At 43.6% G+C, this 16,979-nt stretch overlaps 1 protein-coding gene across 2 annotated transcripts in view; it reads right to left on the bottom strand.

Annotated features, from left to right (window-relative positions):
- sema3fa (sema domain, immunoglobulin domain (Ig), short basic domain, secreted, (semaphorin) 3Fa) overlaps window positions 1-1,011 on the bottom strand; it is a 51,265-nt gene extending 50,254 nt beyond the window's left edge. For both annotated transcript variants that reach the window (XM_062403665.1, XM_062403672.1), the window contains exon 1: window positions 706-1,011. In XM_062403665.1, coding sequence (XP_062259649.1) covers window positions 706-760 — 55 coding nt within the window. In that variant the 5' untranslated portion in view covers window positions 761-1,011. The remainder of the gene's footprint in view (window positions 1-705) is intronic.
- Window positions 1,012-16,979: the final 15,968 nt, after the last annotated feature.

Genomic DNA, 16,979 nt, shown 5'->3' with positions numbered 1-16,979 from the left:
GCACAGAAAATCAGCGAGTCTGCCAAAGCCTTTGGAAACAACTCCAGTGGGATTATCCACGCATGGCACTGGTCTGACTTGTAAACGTGGATCTGGAGTCTTGAGGTCAAACTGCCAGTCGAGGCTTAAAGATCGAGTTCCACGCTGAGCCCCGCAGGCAGGACAGGACTCCAAAGGCAGAGACAGTCCACCAGAACAAAGCGTGACGGCCTCTCTGAGTTATGAGGACTCGGACATGAACCACGTGTCATTTATTTTTATGGGGACCTTTGGATTTTAGATTGTCAGGTGTTGGTGGGCTCCTGCAGGAACGTCTGATCACTGTGAAGGGCGAGGGTGCAGCGTCACACGCAGAAACATTTAACTTCCAGTGCCTCACAATCCCCGTTGCACGCACACGCACGCACACACACTTGGCTCTGTTTGAATATAATGGCAATTTGGGAGAATAACTCCCACGCACCCGCGATAAAGATAAACCGCGGGCGAATGGAAGTGCGTCGTTTTAGCCATTCTCATCCTTAATTAAGTCAGAAATCCTCCCACTTTCACAATAAACATATTTATATAGTTGCGGATGCGGCGCGTGGATCATTCATTTTAGCTCGACTCCCACCGAATGAGGCTGGATTCCTCCAGATTTATCTCCCTGATTAAGATGAACTTGTCACGTTACCAAAAGCAGCTTTTACATTTTGAACCTACCTCCTAGATGCGTCCGGTGGATAGTGTGCCAAAGCTGGTGAACATTTAAAACCATCCACCCAAATCCTTTGAGCTCCTCTGTCCGCACGCACGAGTATCAGTGTATCCGCCGCAGATCCCGCACGATTATCCCAGAGCCAAACAAAGCTTGGATTTGAATTTAACTTGCCGCAGCCGCTTTAAACTTGAAGTGATCTCTAAAGCGCAGATTCTGTGTTTGTTTCCCCCCCTTTTTGGACGAGGTAAGAAACAAAAGAGTAGCTCCTGGAGAGATGAGTGGAGAAGAGGAGGAGGACCGTGCGCAACGACGCTCAAATGTGGAGTGGGGAGCAGCGGCTCCTCGCAGGTGGATAGACTTGAGTCTCCCAGGCGGTGGACACACCCATGGGGGAGGGAACATACACCTTAGTAGCTCCACGCTGCGCCCCGCCCCGAAACACCGCAAAGAGTGCACGGTGCAAAGGTGAAGGTGGAGCTGGAAGATGAGGAGAGGCGTCTTTACAATCTTCCATCAGACCACTCATTATAACGTCTTATATATGATTTGATTTGATTCAAAGTATTTGTAGCAATCAAAATGACCGTCAGGCTGCTTTTATATTATGTTAGTGTTATTTGATTGATTCAAAATGTTCAAAATGAACCTTGAAATGATTCTTATATTTTATTATAATAACACAATCTATTTACATTCCAAATAGTATTTATCGTTGACAACTAAACAAATATTCACTGACATGTATATTCAAGACAAGGTAAAGACATTATGGTAACATGTTGTATATGTATACACGTATATTATATTAAACATTTTATGTCTATAAAAAATAAATAATAAAACTTTGCTATTATAGTACTTTATTAAACAAGTTAATAAATGCTTTATAAAACAGACACAAAAAAATAATATAAAAGTGATATTAAAAATAAACAAAATCCATAAAAACAGTTAAAAATCATACTTTCCATTCAAAAAATATTTATTAAGCAGTCATTGAAATGCTTTTATACGTAACCATAGTTGTGTGATGCTGATGGCAAGTGCCAGGTCACCCTTTGTTACCAGCCTTGATTTGGGATTACCTAGTTACTGGATTTTTAGTTTTATTATTATTTATAAACTGAGTGACATCTTCAATTTAAATATTCCTATAATTAACCAATGCACAGACTCACAGCACAGAAGGGAGATTGTGTAAATGCGACGTAGGCGTTATTTTATCTGAGGGATACGACAAATTCATCACAAGGCAACAGCTCTGAGCTCAGATGATCCACGGAGATCTGTTCTTCAGGATGACTGGAGCAGTAAGTCTTCCTCCAGAGGCTGTCACAGTTAATAAATAGAACTGAGGTCATTTCTCTACTAGATTAGCCTGTAACTGTCTGCTACTGATTTCTATTCACTGCGCTGGAGCCAGGATCAAGTTTAGCTGAGAGGCTTTCAGATGCCCGCCCCGAGCCAAACAATTGCTCAGTATCTGGTGGTATTGGCAGTCTCCCACTGTGGTACAGTGTTTGCTTTTTGAATGAACTATGAATCACAAGCTGTATTTTGACTCCGGCGTAGAAGAAAAGAAAAAAACAAGCAGACAAATGATATCAGACGAGAGGAAACATTTTTTATTCTGTGCTGTAACAGCTGCTGTGCAACAGGAATTCAGCTGCACGGTCGCTTACCCAACCGTTGAAAAGTGGCCAGATGCAGGATAAGGTAGCTTTCCTCCGCCACCTCTGTGGCCTGACAGCGGATCACAAGCTCAGGCTTCAGATAGGCATCAGATATTCATGGGCAAATGGAGCCTTAAATCTTTTAATCTCACTTGAATCCCTCCCCTGATCACGATGGCTTATTGTGCTTCTTATCCAGTCAACGCGCAATGCAGCTGGCGCCCAGTGTGCATGCTTATTACTCCATAAATGATAAATACAGTAGCTTAGATTCCGCGCAGTTTAACGGGAAACTTATATATGATAAATACAAAAAGAAATTGCCGATACAGTGACTTTCACCTGGATCCAAATGATTTGCGATATACTGATTCATTCGGTCATTAAAGGTTGGGAGGGTATCTTGTAGCTGAAACACTTTTTTATCTTATTCGTTGAAATCCTCTTCACGTCTTAACAGCCATCAATAAATAAAGTTGTCTTAAAAATGACAAGACGCGATGTGTCGACAGCCCATCCTGCCCCCGGACCGGGGCGAGAGGAATTACACAGATGAAGCCGAGACGATTGATCGAGTGACTCACAGACAAGTTGGCTTAGCAGTTTCGTCAGGCGGTGCACGTCCATGTGATTTGGGGGTGTGGCTTTAACGTGCTGGCCAATAAAAGAGGGTGGGGTCACTTGCTTTGTTTTGATAGTTTTTCCAAGATTACCAACCCCAGCTTTAATTCAGTCATAGAATAATTCGTTGTGTCCTTATCAAACCTTTGTAATGAAGATAAGTTACATTAGAAATAAAGCATGCAAAGCTCCCTTTTGCTGACTGATCCTCTGTGAATATGAAGACACTGGATCTCTGGTCGTGTCTTTCAGTTCTCTGTCCTTTGAAAGATAAAATAAACTCATTTCATTAGTGGATGCCGTGTGAAACCAGGCTCTGTTGCTCTGAGCACAGAGGAGGGACGAGAGCTCAGCATCAGCATTTGTCATTAGAAAGTGTTAAATTTCCCTCGATGGCAGCAAAGAGCTCTGGGAAACAATTACCCCTCCACACCTAGTAGAACATACGCACACACCAGAAGACATTTATACGTTTCAGCTCAAAAAAACGTCAGACTGGTTCACAAAGACGCAGAGAGCTCAACATATGCAGGTGGGCGTCATGTCTGAAGGGTGGTCTGTGCACCAGACTGCGCAGCTCCAAATAAATAACAACTTTCGTAAATATCTGGAAAACAACTCTCCATGCCGCAGGACCATGAATAACTCACTGAAACAATAACATCTCTTCAACCAAATTTCACTTGACACCAGTTTAAGCAACGTCCAATCGCGCCGTGTGTGAATCAGTCAAGTGGAATTGTTTCGTTACCGATACTCTTTTTGTCGTTTACCAGCTCTTTCTGCTTCTATTTTCTCCTTCTCTCTTTTCTTTGTGTCCTCCCTCCCCTTCCTTGAAGCCAGCAGCTGCATGTTGTTTCCTATATTTCTTTTTAATCAACAATATCATTCCCATCTTCAGGCCTCTGGTGGCCTCACCATCTGTCACTTGCGTGAGACAAGAGGAAAGCAATTATTGAATCCTGGCTTTGAGGAGCGCCCGCCCTCACAAAAGTCCCTCATGCTTTCCAGTTTCTCCTCTAGCGTTCCTTCCCCGGCAGCTATCTGAGGAGCGAGCAGGGAGAGATAATGTTGAAACCAAAGATCACAATCGGGTGCCAGACCACAGAGGCAGCACAGCACATTCAGAGGAATCCTGCAAAAGAAATCTTCCACGGAGGCGTTTTGTTCGGTGCGAGGAGATGCCAGGTTTAAAAATCAAAAGTTGAATATTGCTGCTGGTGTAGGATTCAACTCCTCTGTCTCTTAAGAAGTTTTGTTAAAGACTAGTGCAGATGAGCCTGTTCTACACCGGCCTGTTTGGAATTGTTTGATCTGTGGTGATGCTGGTAGATGCCTCTCTTTCTGAAACTGTAAAAGTGACATGCAGTTGTTGAGGCGCGGCGAGTAAAGCTGCAGGATTCAGTCATGACGCTGCACCACCGCCGCTACACAGCGCTGTTCACCTGTTTATTCAAAGTTTAGTGAAGCTCGACTCTATGATGACACAGATGACTCACAAGAGGACAACAGAAAAACACAAACGCAGAAGAGACGGCACAACTGCAATGTGTTCCTCCTTTTTCAGGTGCTCCATGCACCTGGACAATTACACCTTGAATAAACAAGTGTCCGATTTAAAGCAGCAGCGGCTTGACCACAGTACGCAACTGCTAGTTTCATTGTCAACACCCGCTGCCGCTCTCCTCCATTGTGGTTGTGTTTCCATTGTTTGGCTTTTGCAGTTGAGTTTTCACTTTTGCATTTGTGTTTTGGCTTTTGCATTCATGTTTTCCGTTGATGTGCTTGTGTGAGAGGTCTCAGTCACTGTATGCCACTCAGTACGCAGAACCACGACCTGGACAATCTGTAGTTCTCGTTATCATGAAGTTGCTGCTGTCGTGATCCATAGGTTCACTTATGCTGATCAGTCCAGGTTGCTGCTCATCTGTTCATTCAAAGTCGATATTGAACTATCACGTTTACAAATTTGCACCAAATTCGACACTACACTTCCTTGGACCCTTAACAAAACACATGCCAAGTCTAAAGCCAATGAGATGAACGATTCTCAAGATATGCGTTCCACAGACAGACAGACAGATGGAGATTTCTGGGAATTAGTAGACAGATGCCGCGCCACTTCTCTTCAGATATTTCTCTGGCGTAAGTTTGACTCCAGGTTGAACATCTATTTGAAAATACTGACATTTTCCTGGAGGACCTGAAGGCAACACTGCATAGACTATTGTTATCACTCTTCCTGAGTTCTCCTGAGAACCATCTTACAGTTATTCATCCACTGCAAAGATATAACAAGGAATCATGCACAGCGTTTACTGAGAAGACACCGGTGGTTTTCATGGAAACAGGTGCCAGTAGGGAATACAGATCCAGGCAGTGGAAGAGCCAGGGTCACGCTCTCATATGAGTTTCATTACACTCAATGAATTTCTCTTCAACCTTTTGCCACCAATGACTCCAGCAGCCGTGGAAAGTAATTATTAACAGGCTGTGACAACCTCTGTCCGCTGGCGTCACCACCTGATGGGAGGCAATTAACAGCTGTTGGTTACTGATGAGGTGAAGAAACAAGTGCACCCCACAATCCGCTGCGCACATCTGCACACACACACACACACCCTCACACAGATGACCACACACACACCCGGAGGTGGAGGATGCAGGCAGGATGGACCTCGGCGCTCTCCGAGGGACACATCGTTTGTGTTGAATTTAATGAGGCACCGTGTACCCGTCCCTCCACCTGGCTGGGAAAGCTGCTACTTTGTGCTGCGGTAAGATATTAAAAATTCACACAGTTTCCGACTAGCAGGGCAGCGTGCTCATTAGCATTTAAATGGGAAAAAGATAACACTGCACTTCAGAGAGTCGTACCTCCGTCACGGGGCTGGCAGACAGAGGAGAGAACTTTGAATCAGGCCCCGGAAACTTTGGCTGTTTTTAGACACCTGAGAGAGGAGACTGTTACACCCTCTTACTAGTGTTTCTACTTTATGTAAGCTTATAACAAACTCAGTAACATAAACCATCACATCCAGGAGAAGAAGAATGCTCATCTTCACTGACATTGTGTGAGAGGTCGTCAGCGTATAGCTACACTTGCTCTAGCACCTACGGTCAGTTTAGAGTGAATCAACTTAGACACGGGACAGAACCTGCAAACCCTGGACATGTCTTTGTGATTCATCAGGAATTACAGGACATTTATTGTACTTAGAAACCAAATGTTAAAATTTTAATGAAAATGCTGACTCTGGGGTCAGCCTCTCGTTTTCTGGAGCAGCTCCAGGTTTTCTGTCTTGTTGCTGTAATTGCCGAACCACAATTCTCTGTTCTTATGGTAAATCCAGCAACGTTCGTCTGGAGTTGCCTGCAGGAGAGACATGCACTCCCTGCTCGGAGATTCCCATTCAAACCACAAAGTGCTCGTTCATGATTGAAGTCAAACTAGAGAAATACTTTGGATTTCTGCTATTTTTGTTGGCCTGGAAAACATTGACTTTAACAATGAAAAGTCAAGACACCGTATCGAGCTGAAACAATAGCCTCACTGTTAGGCATTAAGAGTAATGTTGATCCTCTCGAGTAAATTTGCCAAATAATAATTAGCCAATTCTCTGTGATGTGAATTCAGTCGACTTCTCTTCATCTGATCACTCACAGATGAGCTGCACTCTGAAGATTAATGGCCCTGTTTTTCCTTGAAGAGCATTTTTTCCCACCCAGTTCGCACCGTGTTTGGACGATTATCATTTTTCTGCTCGTATCTATTCCTCCTTCTTTTGTCACCGAAGCTGACTATGACTCAGCTGGAGCTTTGCGGAGCTAAAAATGGGACAGCTGCCTTGTTTCCCCGTCTTGCTGTGTTTTCAAATGACAAAAGTTTGTCTCATTGTTTCTGGTTCACATGTGTCCTGCCTGGGAACGGAGGAGGGCAGCTGTGGTGGGATGATTTGGTATGAATTAAAGCTGTTTCCTAACAGGCTCCATGAGGTCTGATCCTTGTCTGGTGGCGTCTCTTCACCAGTATCAGCTCTTTTCTCTCCCTTGTCTTTTTCTTTTTCACAGTAAAACTGCAAACAATAACTATGTTTTTTATATTTAGCATGACTTCTGCGGCTGAAGGTGCCCCAGCTATACTACCTGTGGTTGGTTGAGAGAGAGGGGGGGGAGTTGTGTAATAGTTTTCCCAGGCAGCGTTGTTGGCGAGGGCCCCCTGAGGGTCTGATCTGTCAGTGTCATTCTTCATCTGCATCCAGCCGCAAGTCTCTGGCCAGAGGGAGAGACTGTGGACAGCCAGAGGAACTGACTATGCTTTTTGTTCTTCGCTGCACTAAAAAGTGGTCAGCGCTGGTAGCTGAACTCCAACGGCTGTAGTCTGTGGTCTGAATACGATGGACTTTTGTGTGTTTGTCACAGCCCAGTTCTTTAATTGTATAAAGAGACTAAAACAACCTTTTCATTTTGTAAGGTTTTCATTGAGTTTTTTTTTCTTCTGCATTGGAGCCTATTCATTTTCAGCTACTGAAAATCTATGAAAAGATGTGTTGGCTTTGCAGGACTTTGCTGTTGAAACTAAATTCTGTTGCAACACAGCAACTTTATTCTGCCTCTCGTCTCCTGTTCCCTTCATCTTCCTCTTTTTCATGGAATGAAGTGAATGTTAAATTTAACTAAAACAAGCCCAATTAAGAAGCAATGGGATGGGTGGATGTTCAAAATCTAAATCTCAACAACTATTGAATGGAATGACCGAAAGTTTTTGCACAAACGTTCCTGATCCCCAGAGGACCTCATATTTTTGGTGGTTTCCTGTCCGCTCCTCTCTCGACACCATAAGGATGACATTTGTGGTTTTCTATGTAAAAATGTGTAGAATATTTTAAGGCTGGATTCCCCTGAAATTAAAAACATTCATGGTCCCCTCAGGATGAATTATAATAACTGTTGTATTCCCCTCACCAGATGAGAGCAAAATGTCACTTTGCCAATTATTTTGATTTATGACCAAACACTACTACCACCACTACTACTACTTCTACTTCTACTGCATATAATAATAATCATAATCATAACAATAATTGTAATCATTATATATGATTTGTATATTATTTTCCATAACAAAGTTCCAAAGTGATAAAACCGCAGCAAACAACAATAAAAGTAACATTTCCATGAAAAGCCACAGCCCAGTGTTATCATTCAAATATTATTGGCTCATCTGTGTGAGCTTGTTAGCATTGGCATTGTGGGCATTGGCATATGACAGTGGACATTAGCATTTGGCTCACAGCGAGAGCAGAGCTGCTTACGTGGCTCCGGACTCTGCAACTAACGAGGGTATAGTGCTGAGTACATTTGTGTCACTGTGTTTAAAATATATATTTATGATGACTCTCCTTTTGAAATGACTCTCTCTGGAATCTGAGTCCCTTGTCCTTCACCCTTCCCCTCGCTCCTCCTCCCCCCCTCTCCCCATCTCATCCTCCTGTCATCACTTGCTGTGATGAGGCTGTGAAACAGGTGGCTCAAGAATTCTAAATGACATAGGAGCGAGCGATGGAGACCAAACACAGTGTGTGTGTGTGTGTGTGTGTGTGTGTGTGTGTGTGTGTCTGTGTTTATGTGTGTGAGAGAGAGAGAAAGCTTTGCATGTGTGTGTCTGTGTTCATGAAAGACAAAAGAAAGTGGAAGGGCAACCAAACCCTACAACAACAAACAGCTTAATTTGTTTACTGATGGTTCCTGCAGAACCGACCACCACATTTTCTTTGTTCGCCCTGTTCCACTTATTTCATAGTCCTCCGCTTTCTCCTTCGACTGTCTGCCTGTTGACAGAACTACACCTAAATTGAATTAAACTTAATGAATTCCATCTTGATACGGACTCGGGACTCTAAAGTATCACAGATGAGGAGCTGGGAGCGGTGACAGACTGGGAGGTTTTTACAAAACGAAAGCAGCGATGACCAGGGCTTTGCATATTGTAGCTGAAGCAGACATAGTGTCTTGCAATAATAATAAGAAAAGCTGTCTATGTAACACAATGCGGCTTTTTTTATCTCTTAACAATGACGAAAGGTTTTCTCAGCCCTGCAGAAAGGATAGATGTCCAGCAAATCTATCTGGACAACTGTTCCCAGTGTTTCCCGCAGCAGTTGTGCTGTAAAGTTGTCTGGAGACAGGCTGGCACATCAAGCGCATGTTCTCGACTATGTCTTTCTCCGTGGATTAGTTTGCAATTAAATTAACTGTGGAAATGTTGTTGGAGGGATGTCACAACTGTTGGTGGCTCCCCAGTCAATCCCGGAAGAAAGTCCCCTGGTCTTATCACCGTCTACTTTCCGATCAGTGCTCTGTCCTCGCCACGCTGGAGTCAGTCTCACAGATATCACAGATAAAAGTCTGCTCACAGCATTGTTACTCCCTCAAGATGAGTAGTTAACACTCTGGGGCCCTAACAATTGTCACTTTTTGTTGATGCATTGGTTATTTGTGTCAGTTTGTACAGATATACAGTGAAACTAAAAATATAAAAGGTTCTTGACAAATATTACTCCCCAGCATTACCACGTGTTCCTTTGAAAATGCATCAGGATATGGCTGATGTCCACACTGCCCTGGCGTTTAAGAGCCAGGGAAACAGAAATGTTAAGAAACGCTTTTGGCCCCATTGTAGTTTTAAAACTCCAGGGCTGCCTTTAAGTCTGGATGAGCAGAAACAGAAATGTTTTCATGAACAATTTAGCCTTTGCTGATTCGTCATTCTCCTATCACATTGCCTTAGACCACACAGATACATCCATTTGAGTTGTGTATTAATTACTCCAACAAACATTGTGCAATACTGGACACAGTGTCTATCCGCAGCTTGGATAGAAACGTAGTAGTCGTATTTTTTTCCCCTTTTTCAGGATTATTTAAAGATGTTGGGCAGAGCTTTGCACAACCTCCCAGCAAGATGTCTCTGATACAAACCAACAGAGACCACCAAGCCAAGACACTGATGCTCCAGCAGTTTTCTCATGATAGATGCGAGCCTGCACACACAAATTCCACCTTAACACATGAACTCTAAAGTGAATCTGACAGATCAAACTGTGGAGTGAAGGCTCCTGCCTCTACTAACAAACTGTTATACAATGTAGCCTGCTCAGCATCTCAGGTCTTTGTGTTGTTCTACTGAGCTGACAAGATCATTCTCAACCTCAACTGAGCTGTTACTGGAAACAATATTGAACTCGAAGGCTTGAGTCTGACATGAGCAGCTGACAGGCTGGTGTAGAGTTTGACATGTTCATTCACTTATCCCGACATCACTTCCTTTTTCTGAGACATTTAAAATACACAGAACACACGCACACACACACACACTTCTATGACCGCACACACACAGACAATTAGGCACAATGTACGTAAAACAGCAACACATGTACTCAGCGATCTGATTGGAACAGAGCAGGCGATCAGACAGACAGCCCACGGAGAGGTGGCGCCTGTCATGTGGAACGGATCTCATTAAAACTATGCCCCAGGTCACACTTTGATGGACAGGGAGACGTCAGTCATCTGCCAACTAGATTAGCAGAGAGCCAAGCCCCCGTCCTTTCTCTCTGCCCCTTGAGAGCCCGCAGCATACCAAGTGGGTCCGGGCCGACTCTTATGTGTTGCCCCGCAGCCTCCGTCAAGCCTCTCACGTCTGGCTTGCCAATCACAGAAACAAACGAGCGCGTCCACCTCACCTCCGAAGGAAAGAAGCCACCTGCTGTGTGGAGAGGACGCTGTTTGGAGACCTTTTCTTTTCCACATTTTCCCTGGTGTACGAGACTGTGGGACAGCCCCTGAGGTCAGGTCCTCTCTGCCCTGTGCTGACACAGTTGTATTAAAAATACATGCTTAAGTCAAAACCTGATATTATAACTCATGGAATGGATTCTTGAGATGTAACGCTTACCTCCCCACAGGTTCAATAAGTTAATGCAGTCACCAGCTCAAATTTCAGTATCAGTGATACACTTTTGTGAAAACAAAATAGAAGAGGAACTCTGTAAACCTGACCTGAAAAGTATGGCTGAACCGCAACAGACAAATTAGGGAAAACAAAGGAAAAGGGGAAATTTCTTTATTTACTTTAGTTTGTTAGGTGAAAGAATACAAATATTCAGCCAGCAGCTGGTGAGATTTAGCAAAGAGACTAAAAGCAAGGCGAAACCCCCTAGCTCACTATTTACCTCTAATTAACAATTTGTGGTTTTACAGCAGGTTGTGTGTATAAATGATGATGACAATGATGATGATGAGGAAGAAGACGATTTTAGTCTTTGATTTTGTTAACTGTGATCTGAGCCAGGCGTGCTGGTTCCTATGGGTTTTTCTTTCCAATCTTTATTCGACTGCATGCTCTTTCACTTTCAGAGCTTTCACTCAAAACTCTGTGCTTGCAAATAGCACCTGCTTGTGCTCAGATTAGCTTCTCTTCTATTCTTCCCATTGAATATATGCCTTATGAGTGCAAGTGCAAGGTTTTTAGTGAAAGCATTAAACAATCCGAAAGAGAAATCCGTAAATGCTGTCAAACTGAAAGATCACGCTTTTGAATAAAGATAGCCTTTGCGCTAAGCTTGCAGCTAAGTAGTTGCTAAATTCACATTTACCAAACAAAAGTTACATCTCATCTGACTTTTATTTTGAAAAATAGGAGTGCTTTCAAAAATGATTCTTTTATAACTTAGCCATATTTTTTCCATAACCTATAGTGTCAGCTGTATATCTGCCAAACAGATTTCAGATCTAAATATACTTGACTTGAAAGCTTGCCGTACACATCTGTTGCCTCTCTTGTTCTTCGGTTCCTTTTCGGTGTCTTAGAGGAAAAGGGACATGAGCTGTAATCATACAGTGACCTACTGTTTATCCCAACATTCCCAAGAGTTCATGTCTCCAGCAATAGACCTGTGGCATGATGCCCAGGACAGGGCCATTTGACAAGCATGCTAGTCAAGGCTGTGCTAGTTTCACTCAAAGCAGATCAGGATTCCCAACAATCTCTGACATGCTAGTTGACGTAATGCAGAGTCCGTTTGAATTCAGATCTAAATCTGGGGCTGGTAAAATTGAGAAATTACTTTGGCAAAAGATGGAAGTGATTTGAGCTATTTACAGAGCCGAGGACGGGTGCGAGGAAGTCTCAGCGTTCAGTAAACCTCCTCTGCGTTTGATTTGTGACGCGCCTCACAGAGAGATGAAGTATCCCTCATTCAGTCCAAGCTGGAGTTTGACCAGCATCCAGTGTGTCATGCTTCATGCATCTGTGGCGAGAAAGGCCAGAGGTAGTTGGGATTGATATGAGGTGATGTCGTCCCCGCTCCACCCTCTGTGCCCAGTGGCTTGTGCAGAGAACTCACCACCTGTTAAGGATGAGCGCATGCAGGCAAAAAATTAACAATATTTTTTTCTACTGAGACTATTTTAAAATTTGGAATGTACCAGGTCTGCACTTGTACATAATAAGGCTTCCAGGAAGTAGCCACAGCCTTGCACTCTCATATTATATATTACCAAATATACTCTCTATACATTATTAAACAAATGATGAACTAGCCAACAAATTAAGATGAAATAAGATGGATATTACAAAGCCTCTCAGTTAATGTGACAAAACATTTTTTTGTGATTGAAACTAGCTTAGCTCCAACTATTAACCTTATTCTAAATAGGACAAAATTTAGATTATGATATTTATTATGCGTCATGTTGACAAAATGTCCTGTTATTGTTTACACCCTAATGCAGGGCACGTCAAGCAGTTGCTTTATGTCGCAAAATGCTGAGAAAACTCTAATTTCACACTTAGCAAATAAACACCTCATATCTGGACAACTTCAAATATTAATTTCATTCATTTATTTATGTTATTTATCAATATGTCATTTCATGTTTCTATGTAAGTCCTTTCAATGCAGTTTTCTGTGTTTGAGTACCATAATGAAAATATGGCCTCTAATTTAAATTGTTTAAGTTAAGAAAGTATAAATGGCTTTACTCACTCTTTATTCCAGAATCTAGTGTGAAATTTAGTCTTGTAACCTGAAACGTGTGTCAAACATAAAACTCATATATTAAACTTGAAAGTTTATTATATTTAGTCGTCCTGGACCAGAGTTACTGAGGCAACATAACACCCAAGCCTCTGGACACGAGCATAAACTTGTCAGTGGATTTATGCCTTAAGTAACCAAAGTAGGCGGTTGTTGTATTTTGAAATGTAAAAATAATCAACTATGTGTTGGATTGAGAAAACTGAAAATCGGTTGGCCTGCATTGAGTGAAGGTCTGGAGGTTCCCATCCCATCGGCCGAGGGGTCAGCAGCTCTCAGCAGTGGATGTGACATCGACCTTCTTTAGCTGAAGGATTATGACTTTTAGACATCTTTGCAATATGAGCTACCCCACAACGCCATGCTTGGACTTCCCTCCGGAGACACCAAGGCCCTGGGTCACTCGGCTCTGACACGACCCCTCACCTCTCCAGTACTTACTTACCACGCCGATGTTATGTAAACCGATACTTATGGGAAATGTTAAGAGGCACGCATGCTCGGTTGTTTTTCGTCGAAATGTCTTGAAGACTGGGTGAAGCATTTTAATTAGCGTAAAACATGGTCATTAATTAGCCGAGGTTATTAGTATGATGTGGATTACATTTAAATGAGAGCCTTCGGGGGGGCTGGGATGCCGGAGGAGCAGCAGACATTGATGCTGTGCTGTGTTCTGCGCAACAAGAGAAGATTAGGAGAATGGGTCTGGGGGTAGAAACACAGTGCAGACGTAATCATAATAAATTTCCTAATCCCTTCCTGAAAACAGTTGAGGGTAAAACCCCCCATGCTGCTCTCCCTGAGGCACAAAGACCCCCAGCAGACACATGTGGGGGTCCCCTCTGGATTGAAAAAACAGCAGTGAGGTTTGGTTGGGGGGGGGGGGGTGGAGGGGGATACATTGATGGAAACCCGTTCATATCCAAACAAAGACCGTCAGCACTTTGAATGTCTGAAATGACAGGATGCAGGAATTAGCCACATTCAATTTAGGATTGTGTGAGATGGTAAATTAATTTCATTACTTTGTGCTTTTCCACTCTTCACAACCACTCACAGTGCTTTACATTACAGATCATTGACACATCCCCTCCGCACTCATACAGAGCAGACAGGGGCAATTTGGGGTCCAGTGCTCTAGGACACTTTAACATGCAGATTGGAGGGGAATCAAACCGCCGGTGTTCTGATTAATAGATGACGTGCTCTGGAAATAATGCCGCGGTCACACGTGTCAATTTTTATTTGTTGTGTTTATGGTACTTAGTAAACAGAATCTGCAAATATTTGCGTATTCTCCTCCAGAAAATCAAAGAGAATAGGAGGAGGCCTACTGACCGGTCTTTTCCAGGAGCTGGACGACTGCTGTTTCCTTTGCTTCTTAAGGCGGACCAGTTGGCATTTAGATGACCTGCTAGCTAGGGTCTGTGCCAGGACCTGTGTCTGGTGAGTTTCACTCCCACCGCTGATTGGTTTTCATAACAACGCATCCTGCAAACTTTTCACTCAAGTTAAATGAAGCGAATGACGCAGATTTTGTGTCTTTGGCTTTGTTTCATTTGCGCTGTTCACATTGTTTGCTTCAAGTCCATTTATGTCTATACGTCTAGAACAGTGTTGTTATCAATCACAAAAATCAGGAAGTTAAAATTTAGACGATCATACACAATGCCATTGTTCAGTTTGAATATGTGTGCTGGTTAAATGTCAGGTACAAACACTGAAATGCCAACAGCAAAACAGCTACACGTCTATAAATGGCAAAGTCTTCTGATTCCTCTGAGGTGTTAAGTGTTGTTTCCTTCACTGCATGAATAATAACACGTTTAAGGTATAGCACTGAATTAAACAGCATGATAATGTTGTACTCAATCACAGTGCTCTTTTTTTCTAGTGCTAATAGCTACTCAGCTGGACTATCTACATCTGCATCTTTTTCTCATTAAAAATAGCTTGGGAACCTGCGTGCACTCACAGCAGCGAGAGCGATCAAGTAATCAAGCTCCTGCCTCTCGCAGGTTGTTTCCCTCATTTGACTGTCACTCAGCGAGACACCACTTTGTGCCTCCCCCTTTAATCACCCGTCATCCCTGCTAATGCAAAGCGACTGCCGGGGCCATATAGGAAATCAGCCACATCTTTTGTGTCACTTCTCATTACCATAGAGAGTCAGGTAAGAGAGGAGCACGCTCATTTACTGTATATCCACAGGGACGGGGAGAGACCTCTGACAGCGGGTGGCTCTACCTGCAGCAAAACTGCAGATAAACTGTAGGGGTAGTTTCTGTGGCGTGGCATTTTATAAAGAGCCCGACGTGACGTCTGTGACAGTTTGTGCCTCTGGCTGCTCTGTAATTGGATCTTGACTCTGCATACAGAGATTGCTCCTGCACCTTCTCAGTCATCCACACATCGTTCCTTCTATTCGCACATCTGCTGGTGGGTTCCATTTTTAATATTAATGAACCTTCAGCAGATTCCAGACTGACACTCACCTGCAGCGCAGCGCACTGTGCGTGGAGGGGGCCGGGGGGGGAACCTCACCCGTGTCTGACAGGCCGCTGCGAGTGGGGGGGGGGGGGGGGGAGCTGCTGACACACTGATGTTTTCGGCCTATTTCTCTGCCACCATCCTCTCTACATGTGTGTCAGCTGAAACCTCCGCATGTCAGAGTGCGAGGGCCCATGTGAAGTCATGCGTGTTCACCTGTAGCAACATTTGGATCCACTGTGCATGCCCGACAGCCCCCCCCCCCCCCCCCCCCCCCTGTCTGGCCCCCGCTGAGTCCTGTTACCATGGCGACGTAAACTGTACAACACTCTCTGGGATGCTTCTCTCACAACGAGTCTCGCAGCAGGATCGTACCGACACGCAGGCTGTATGAGCTCCAACATACATTCATACATTCATTGACAAGAAGAGGTCATCACACTGCAGGAAGTGTAAATACGACTTTTTGACATATCACAGTACAAAAAGCACAATAGTCAACAACAAAATGAATAATGGCTGGATTCCATTTCGCTGCCTCAAGCTGATATTGTTCACGCTGGTTCCCTGTCACACTGTCACACTGCCATGGGTCACTGCTACACTTGATTAGAAAAGAGCTGTGTTATGGGTCACACCTGAGCGTTTCCTGCTTGAACTGACCTTTACCGTGACCTTTGCAGTGTTTTCTGTTCTGCATCTATCGGAAGAAAAACATAATTTGTCTGTTCACACCAAACTGGAATGAGACCCAGAGGTAGACCAAGACCCCCGCTGGACGGACCACATATCCCACCTCCCCCAGGAGGGGCTAAAAAGCGTGGTTGGGAGGAAGGAAGTCTGGATCAATGGACTGTTGAATACTTTTATGATGCCCCAATGCTGTGGTTGACGTTTGGTTTGGCTTATTGCGAAAACAACCTGGTTAGGTTAGCTCGGGAAATGGTTTGGGTTGAAATCCCTCGATCGGCCCCTAGTGGCTGGCTGCAGTTTAAGTCACTTACTTCCTGCATGGACCAAACTAAATAGACAAAACGTTTTTGTTTAAATTTTCCGGGGGATTGGTTTTCAAACCCCCGTTTGATGCTACACAGACTCGTTCGTGTCATTATTTTTAAATATTTCTGGATCATCCATCTTTGTATACAGTCTATGCAATTTTGCTTCATGATAATTGCACCTGACATTCTTTTCATCACTATGAGCTGAACAGACTGATTGTGTTGTCTTCTTTGTATCACAGATTATGTTCACACTGCTTCTCATTCCAACCTTTGTCAACATGTTGGGCAACATGTGAAAGTTTTGTTGAATCTTTATTCTCATCTTAACTAGCATGATGAACTCTGAACCTGCTCCCCCACATGAAACCATCAGCATTCCAAGCCTTTT

Source organism: Platichthys flesus, chromosome 2 (assembly GCF_949316205.1).
Source record: "Platichthys flesus chromosome 2, fPlaFle2.1, whole genome shotgun sequence".
In the NCBI taxonomy this organism is placed as follows: domain Eukaryota; kingdom Metazoa; phylum Chordata; class Actinopteri; order Pleuronectiformes; family Pleuronectidae; genus Platichthys; species Platichthys flesus.
This window is presented reverse-complemented; position numbering and strand designations above follow the sequence as displayed.